The 10,008-nt window shown below is 42.2% G+C and overlaps 1 protein-coding gene across 1 annotated transcript in view; it reads left to right on the top strand.

Moving 5' to 3' along the window:
* Window positions 1-2,631: 2,631 nt before the first annotated feature.
* ARID5B (AT-rich interaction domain 5B) overlaps window positions 2,632-10,008 on the top strand; it is a 288,628-nt gene continuing 281,251 nt past the window's right edge. The window contains exons 1-2 of the mRNA XM_044298346.1: window positions 2,632-3,029; window positions 3,342-3,596. Of these exons, the coding sequence (XP_044154281.1) occupies window positions 3,009-3,029; window positions 3,342-3,596 (276 nt within the window). The 5' untranslated portion in view covers window positions 2,632-3,008. The remainder of the gene's footprint in view (window positions 3,030-3,341; window positions 3,597-10,008) is intronic.

The raw sequence follows: 10,008 nt of genomic DNA, 5'->3' as shown, positions 1-10,008 counted from the left end.
CGCGGACTCATTGACTTTCAATGGGTCTGTGGAAAAATCGGAAAATGCACCGTTTGGCATCCGCGTCCGTGATCCGTGTTTCCAGTCCGTGAAAAAAATATGACCTGTCCTATTTTTTTTCACGGACAACGGTTCACGGACCCATTCAAGTCAATGGGTCCGTGAAAAATCACGGATGCACACAAGATTGTCATTTGCGTCCGTGATCCGTGTTAGTTTTTTCCTATCATTTCAAAGGCAAACTTGACTTTGATTTTTTTTTTCAAAATCGGACACGGATCACGGAACAACGGAAACCGTTTTTACGGACCGCCAAAAAAAAAAAAGTCTGTGTGCATGAGGCCTTTTTATGCTGAATCTGTACCGAAATCCACATATTAAAAAAAAAAATAACTGTATGTGAACATACCCTTAGAAAGTTGGGTGACTTGATAGACAGCTCTGCCAGATTTATATATATATATGTGACAACAGAAGAATATTTATAGGCATTTTATTTTTAATTTGCAAAAAATAAAATAATAATAATAATAATAATAAAGTCATGCTTATATGCATATAAAAAGATTTTATATATATATACACACACACACACACTATACACAAACATACTGTACACATACATACACACATTATACATACACACTATACACATACATACACATTGTACGCACACATTATACATACACTATACACACACATTATACATACACTATACACACACATTATACATACACTGTACACACATACTGTACACACATTATACATACACTGTACACACATACACACTGTACATACATACTGTACACATACATAGACACTATACATACACACACTGTACACACTATACTCTGTAAACACACATTATACATACACTGTACACATACATACACACTATACATACACACACTGTACACACACATTATACATACACACATACACTGTACATACATACTGTACACATACATAGACACTATACATACACACACTGTACACACTATACTCTGTAAACACACATTATACATACACTGTACACATACATACACACATACACTGTACATACATACTGTACACATAAATACACACTACACACACATTGTACATACATACTGTACACACTATACATACACACACTATACTCTGTACACACATTATACATACACTGTACATACATACACACTATACATACACACACTGTACACACTATACTCTGTACACACACATTTTACATACACTGTACGTACATACTGTACACATACATACACACTATACATACACACACATTATACATACACACATACACTGTAAATACATACTGTACACATAAATACACACACTGTACATACATACTGTACACATAAATACATACACTGTACATACATACTGTACACATACATACACACTATACATACACACACTGTACACACACGTTATACATACACACATACACTGTACATACATACTGTACACATAAATACACACTATACACACACACTGTACACATAAATACACACTGTACATACATACTGTACACACTATACGCTGTACACACACATTATACATACACTGTACATACATACACACTATACATACACACACTGTACACACTATACTCTGTACACACACATTATACATACACTGTACATACATACACACTATACATACACACACACACACTATACATACTGTACACACTATACATACACACACACTATACATACACACACTATACATACTGTACACACTATACATACACACACACACACACTATACATACTGTACACACTATACATACACTAAACATACACATACACTATACATACTGTACACACTATACATACACTGTACATACATACACACACACTATACATACACACACTATACTCTGTACACACACATTATACATACACTGTACATACATACACACTATACATACACACACACTATACATACTGTACACACTATACACACACACACTATACATACTGTACACACTATACATACACACACACTATACATACTGTACACACTATACATACTGTACACACTATACAAACACACACTATACTCTGTACACACACATTTAAACAATTACAGGATCCATTTGGCAGTGCCTGGACTCCTCATTATCCAGCAGCCATAACAATCCAGTCTTTTCCCATTCGCAGGCAGATTATCCTTTACTAACACGTATCGATTAATGGTGGGCACCCTTTATCGCCCTCCTCCCCGCTCCCTATTATTTGCGGATCGTGTGATCTTTGCTGAGTGTATTTTCCTGCCCTGAGAGCTGACAAATGCATTAATATTTATATGTTTATATAATGGCAGCCTCCTCCCCTCCCCTTCCCTCCGCCCCGCACACAAGCAGCTGATTCTCCGTTTATTACATTACAAACCCAAATAACAAAATAATAATAATTATTATTATTATTATTATTAAAAAAACAAAAAGCACACAGAAGCTGAGCTGCCCGGGTGCCCGCCGTGCCCGTCTGATGGCAGAGCAGAGCGCCCCGGAATCTCTGCAGGAAACCTTCTTTATATTATACATATACACGCAGGTCCTGGCAGGGCGGTAACAAGAGTCGACGCGTTTTTCGCCTTTTAAAAAATATTCCCCCCTACATGAGCTCACCCCCCGCACCCCAATAGCACCCTCGTGCCTAGAGGTCACTGAAAAAGGCGACGTTTGATTTTTAAAAGGCGATTTAATCGATTTTTTACCTCAGCTTCCTCCTTCTCCGCGACATGGGCGCCGCTCTTTTATTTTTAATACCGCGACTGAAGCCCCTGGCTCCCTTATTTCGCCGGGGCGATAAAATCGGGGCACCCTAGAAATATTAGGGCGCCTGGGTGGTCATTTTTAACCCTTCGTGCGCCGGGGGCGGCCGTTTTATATTGACGAGCCGCGGCGCTGTTGCTTTGCCCTGCAAGGACCTGACAGAATCCATTGAAGCCAACAAGTTTGGAGAGAATGTTGAGTTCAATCAATTCAGAACGTCGAGATGGAGCCCAACTCAGTGAAGGTATTATTATCTGCTCTGTATCAGTGGCCGCCGGGGGGCCAGGCCGCCGGACCCTCACCCCCAGGACGACACCCGGCAACTTTGACACAAACTTTTACCCTATGGAGCAGGAATAATAGGAATTAGATGGGGTTTTTGTGCCGTTGTTGTCACATTCCTGTAGTCATACATTTCAGGGCACGCTGCTGCCGCCGCCGCCGCTGTCTTCTGTCTATTGCCTGTACAGTACATGACATTATTGTGTGTTTTATTTTATTTTTATTAATTTTTTATGTCTCCCCCCCCCCCCCCTTTTTTTTTTTCCTCCTGCAGTGGGTCGGATCACCCTGCGGTCTCCATGGACCTTATATCTTCTACAAGGCTTTTCAGTTCCACCTTGAAGACAGACCAAGAATCTTGTCCCTTGGCGACTTTTTCTTAGTCAGATGCAAGCCAGAGGATCCCATTTGCATAGCGGAGCTCCAGCTGTTATGGGAAGAGAGGACTAGCAAGCAACTTTTATCTAGCTCCAAACTTTATTTCCTTCCACAAGATACCCCCTTGGGTAGGAGTACCGACCATGGAGAGGTGAGTGACCCTTTGATGTCTGTGCCTGTGGTATTGGGGCCAGTTCAGCACTTGGAGGCTGCAGTTCTACTGTATGTACTGGGAAGGGGGGGGGGGGGGGGGGGGTACTGCCAGCTGTGGTGGTGCTGGTGGGACCCCCAATGCAGATGTCCTAGTGGATTACTATTGATCCTGATTTATGATGATGATTTATTTCTGCCCCCCCCCCCATGTGATTGACAGCTCTTGTCATTTAGATACCTATTTGATTTAATTTGATCTTTTTCTTTGCATTTTGTGGCTGCCCTATGGCCGTGCGTCTGTGTATTTTATTGCTGATTGCATCCATTACAGTCCCACTGGCTTTTATTATTGCAGTGCATGATATTGTTTCCCCGCCTCAGTCCTGGTGTGTTTTTTTTTTTTTTGATATGTTTTAAAAGAAGGGAAATGGAGGCTGAGCGGAGATCCAAAAAAAAAAAAAAAAAATCTCTTTGGCTGGAGAAGATGCGTTGAATAAAGTGATAAATGACAGGTACCTGAATAAATACATTCAGAATAACTTGCAGATCTGCTTGGGCGGATAGAGAGAGAAAAGGAGGGGGGGGCAATGAAAGAAAAAAAAAAGCATCAGGCATGTAACCAGCACTAACACGTTAAGCATTTACTGCTCTAATCCTTAACAAGGAATCTGATGTCTTCAGACCATTTATTAATATGACGCTTCCAACGGGAAGAAGACATTTGCAGTTGTCATCGTCCATTAACCCCTGAGGGGCTGACCCCCACAATACACAATGCAGTGTTTTATAATAATCAGCAAACAGACCCCCCCCCCCCTTCCTCCCCTCTCCCTCCCCTTCTTCTTCTTCTTCCTTTTCTCCAACCCCAGCAGAAAATAATGTTTGATCTACAGTTGACATTTTTCAGATAATAGCCCAAATCATCAAAGCATGATCGCTTTACAGTGTCCCCCCCCGATCTGTAATTTCAAGTAGCACTGCAATTAGGCAGCTTTATTGTACTCCAATGGCTGCGATAGGTTACCGCTCAACTCTTTTTATAGTGTACTGGATGGATGGCATGTTAAATCCTATAAACATCATTGTTCCCGGGCGCTCAGGGTTTTTTTTTTTTTTCACATCTCCTGTCTTAAAGTCATTCTTATTTTATAAAGATTTGCGTTTCCTTAAAGTCAACCTATCGCCTAATGGGGCTTAATTGCAGTTTTGTCTTGCCTTTATTTAAAGCTAGGGTTACATTGCAGTTTAATATTACATGTTTGAAATGACTTCGGTCTCCTTAGTTGTGCTTGGCTGCCCCCCTACGCTCAGATTTTAATGGCTTTTGTTTTCCATTTACTCATGTTTTTTTTTTTATATATCTTTTCTCATGGCAACACTATGGAGATGACATTTTGCAACTTCTAAAAAAAAAAACACACATTAGCAGGTTGACCTCACTTCTGCAAAGATCTGAACATGCCCCCTCCCCCTATCTAACTTTCCTGTGCAGCTGTCTATACCGCCCCCCCCCCTCCCTCCTTCTTCTTTTACTCCCCCCCCCCCCCCCCCCCCCATAGGCAGGACTTATTATTTGCTTTTCAAATTTATTACTTCAACATGGTTTGCAATCTGGAAAAAAAAAAAAGCAAGGGGGAAGGATTAAATATCAAGAAAGCAATGTGAATATCATCCATGTTCTCTTGCCACTTAAAGGAAATGACTCAGCCATTTTATTAGTGCCTGAACAGCATCAATAACAAGCTGCAAAACAGTTGTAGACAATGCGGTCCCGAGATCTCCATTTAATACTGGAACAATTGGCAGATTTAATTGCCTGCCAGAAATAGATTAGGACCGCGCTCGGTGACTTCAAGGCGGCGACGCTCCTTTTATTTATATTCTTAATTACGTTTTCATATTATTTCTTTTTTACCCCCCCCTATTTTTTTTCTCGTCAGCGTCATTTTATGAGATGCAGCTCGTTGTATTTCTTTTTCGGCTCTCCATTTCCTCCTGTCACAGTAACTGGTTTGACAGCATTAAATAGTTTTTTTTTTTTTCTTCTGCCGAGTGGGGGGGGGGGGGGGGGGGGGTCGAGGCAGTGACATTGGGAGGATTTATGCAAAGCTCGGGCGGTCTTGTCTAGGATCCTATCGATAAATAATTGAAACAGGTAGAAAGTTTCCTAATGCAGTTGTGCTTTACACCCCGTTGATGTCATTTCCCCTTTGGCCCAAGTTAGTCATTCATTAGCAGGATCGCAGAGGCAACAGAATCCAGTGTTACTTCGCCTGGCAGCGAGCCTACAGAAACCAGCGCTGAGAGCCAGAGCCTAAAGAGGGCAACATAACACTCCCATGTTCAAACACACTTTGTTTCCACTTGTTCCATTCACTTGTGTATATACATTCGCACTACTTTATTATTGATTTCTCATCTTTCTGCAGCGCTTTTTATGTACACGTTTACTTATTTGTACTAATCCACTCCCCCCTCCCTGTGCCTAGAGTAGGGATTGCAATGGAAGTCATGTTTGCTTTGATAATGGAGCGTTGTTGTTTTTTTTCTAGCTGGCATTTACTTCTCTGTTGTATTGTTGGGAAGTGCGTGGCTATTCCATTATTGTGGCCAATAGGAGTGTTTAATACTCTCAGGATGTGTGATCGGTGGGCATCCCGCCGATCAGCTATAGGCTGCGTCGCCCCCATGAGTGCCATAGCCTCTTTGCAGCTTACTAAGGACAGCGTTATCCATTGGATAGCATTCACTGAGCGTTGCGGTCTCTTCAAACAGCAGGTCGGTGGCTGGAGTCGGACCCACCACCCCGACACTCTTGCGGGTGCCACAGCCTCTTTGCAGCTTACTAAGGACAGCGTTATCCATTGGATAGCATTCACGGAGCGTTGCGGTCTCTTCAAACAGCAGGTCGGTGGCTGGAGTCGGACCCACCACCCCGACACTCTTGCGGGTGCCACAGCTTTCTTGCAGCTTACCATCCACAGTGCCATACATTGTATAGTGGCTGTGCTTGGTATTGCAGCTTAGCCTCATTCACTTGAAAAGGGACTGAGCTGTGCCAAGGATGTGTGAACGATGGACATGATGTCATTGGCCTAGAAAAAGGCAGTGGTGCTCCCGGAGCGTTGTGGTCTCTTCAGACAGTTTATGGGTGAGGGTGCCAGTAGTTGGACCCCAACCGATGAGATACTGGTGACCTATCCTGAAGAGAGGTCATCATTAGTGTTGAGCGAACTTGTGTTTTCAAGTTCGGCGTACAAGGTTCGGCTTATCTAGGCATTCCGTTATGGATTCCGCTACCTCGGACCGTACGTTATGGATCGTGGTAGAAGAATCCATAAAGGAATTCTTAGATAAGCCGAACCTTGTACGCCGAACTTGAAAACACAACTTCCCTCATCCCTAATCATCATTATTAAACACTCAGACAACCCCTTTATTAAATAGTTTTTTTGGACGTTTCCTGCTACTTCCTGAATGCATTGTAAAGTTATGGCTTGTGAGCACCTTTGACATGGGAAAAATTTGTTTTACATATTTTTAGTTGCTTTAAGTTTTTGTCTGGAGTTTTCATTCACTTTTAAGCCCCCTTACTATTGAGTTTGCAACCTGTTTGTTCCTAGTTTTAAACTTTTCTCATGTGGACGTGTCTTTACCATTACCACATGGATGGGAGGTCTGTTAGGATATAGTCAGCCATCACTTCTATAGGGTTGGACAACACCTTTAAATATGTCTAGAGATGCATCTACAATTTTCACAACACCCGCCTACTGGAGTGAGATTGAGCAAAAATTATGCAACATAAAAAAATTCACAATTCATAAATTTATCTAAATGCGGGCCAAGTAGTAAACCTTACCTACTTTTCACTCCATTATGCAAGCTGATATGCATGGCGCATATGGCTCGAATTTCTGTCCGTTACTAAATCTGTTGTGTGTCCGCAAAACACGGTTAGCGTCTGTGTGCGTTCCGCAATTTGCGGAACGGCACGGACAGCCATTAATATAACTGCCTATTCTTGTCCGCAAAACGGACTAGAATAGGACGGGTTATGTTTTTTGGGCGGACCACAGAAAGGAGCAACGGATGCGGACAGCACACGGGAGTGCTGTCTGCATCTTTTGCGGCCCCATTGAAGTGAATGGGTCCGCATCCAAGCTAGATGCGGAGCAAAACAACAGTCGTGTACATTTAGCCTTATATTGAGAGAAGGGAGGGGGAGCGCAGAGAGAGCTAGAAGAAAAAGCGCTCATAGATTCATGTCAGATTCTGAATGGGGAATTACACTACAGGAGCAAAATGTGAAAAATTGTTAACGAAGATTAGATAGAAAGTTGTTCAATTTTTCATTTAAGTAGCAAATGAACTATAAAAAAAATATCAGGGCAAAGGTGTCCATAGCCTTTACTATATCTTTGTATTGCTACAACAGGTAGACATGGCACTTACCTTTGTACATTTGCTGATTAGCCGTGAAAAAAAGTCTAAAAATATCTTCTGCTGACGTAGGGCTTGACTGACAACTGTACGGTGAGATTTTCAGCATCTTTGTTTGTGGTCAGTGAATGAAAACATCCTGGTTTACTTTCAGAGCCTGAGTAGGGTGTTATGGCCTGAAGAAGACATTGGTAAAGTGCAGAAACGCATGTCCAAAATACTTCCAATACTACCCTCTTGGTCTCCTAGATGTCTCCTTGTCAGCAGTGCCCACATGCATCTTCTTCTGCCACTGGGAGTCTCAATAGTTTGTTACAATGTATCAGTATAGAAAAAATCAACTTGTAGTCCGGGCTGCAACTCTCCTTTAGGGGTTGTATTAGTTTGTCTTCACATTGGCTCTGAATTTTTATCATTCTTGAAAGCAAAAATAGTGTAGCATGCTGGTGACTTAATGGGATTTGTTGATCTTGACACCAGTGTGAAGAGATTTCAATTTAAAGGGGTTAGTTTGGGATCGGTCATCAGTATCTAATCAGTGAGGGTCCGACTCCCAGCACCCCCGCGGATCACCTGTTTGAAGCGCCATAGCCTCCTCACCACTGACCAAGAACAGCGCCATCAATTGGATAGTGGCTGTTTTGGGTATTGCAGCCCAGGACTTAAATGAGACTGAGCTGCACATAGGCCATGTGACCGACAAAAGTGAAGTCACCGGCCTAGGAAGTGGCTGCCGTGCTCAAGTAACCACCGCAGTCTCTTCAAATAGCTGATTGGGCGCGCAAAGAGAGTTAGATCTCCCAGTGATCAGATACTGATGACTTGTATCGATGAAAGTATGCATTATACACTGATTACTCCGCAATTACATAATGTCCCTTTAAAGGAAATATCAGTAGGGAGGTCCCAACCCATGGTTATAGCCAATAATTATCATTATATTTATATAGCTTATACAGCTGGATTATCCAACAGTGTTTCAGTAATTCAGTGTTGATAGGTTGTTTAATTAGAAGTGTCATAAAATTAATAAGTAACCTAGCGTATGTTACAGCCACCTGCCAATGTCTATTTCTACTAGGGTACTTTCACACTTCCGTTGTTGGATTCCTGCAGGCAGTTCTGTCGCCGGAACTGCCTGCCAGATCCGGCAATCTGTATGCAAACGGATATCATTTGTAGACGGATCCGGATGCGGATCCGTCTCACAAATGCATTGCAATACCGGATCAGTCTCTCCGGTTGTCATCCGGAAAAAGGATCCGGTATTATTATTATTTTATCACATTTTTAAAGGTCTGCGCAGGCCGCAAAACTGGATCCGTTTCTCCAGAACACTTGGGGCTGGATCCGGCATTAATGCATTTCAATGGAAAATAATGCCGGATCCGGAATTTTGGATGGAGAAAATACCGCAGCATGCTGTGGTATTTTCTCCGTCAAATAAACGTACAGTGACTGAACTGAAGACATCCTGATGCATCCTGAACGGATTTCTCTCCATTCCGAATGCATGGGGATGAAACTGATCAGTTTTTTTCCGGTATGGAGCCCCTAGGACGGAACTCAATACCGGAAAAGTTTAACGCAAGTGTGAAAGTACCAATGTTTGTACTTGGCCTCTTATCAGTTTGATTGTAGTTTGGCAGTATATGTTTTCTTTGGGAACAATAATTACCTCATAAGCCATCAACTTGAGTGATCGATGAGCTCACTTATGTTTAAGGCTTGTCGAGCATTGTATTGAGATGTCAACTGGTTTCTTATGTATGTACTAGTCTCATTGTGTGGATTCAGTTTTATAGGACAAGGACAATCATCTGACAGCGTGCAGTAGGATACTTGCTGGCAGTTGTCGGTGTCAGTTTGTCATTTTTCCTTTACGATCTGCAGGGCGAGTCCAAAGTCGCAGGACACCCTTTTATTTCAGAAACGAAAGGGATAATGAAATATCTGAATACCTCAGC

This window comes from Bufo gargarizans, chromosome 6, assembly GCF_014858855.1.
Source record: "Bufo gargarizans isolate SCDJY-AF-19 chromosome 6, ASM1485885v1, whole genome shotgun sequence".
In the NCBI taxonomy this organism is placed as follows: Eukaryota; Metazoa; Chordata; class Amphibia; order Anura; family Bufonidae; genus Bufo; species Bufo gargarizans.
The sequence above is the reverse complement of the archived record's forward strand: the minus strand, read 5'-3'. Positions and strand labels throughout refer to the sequence as shown.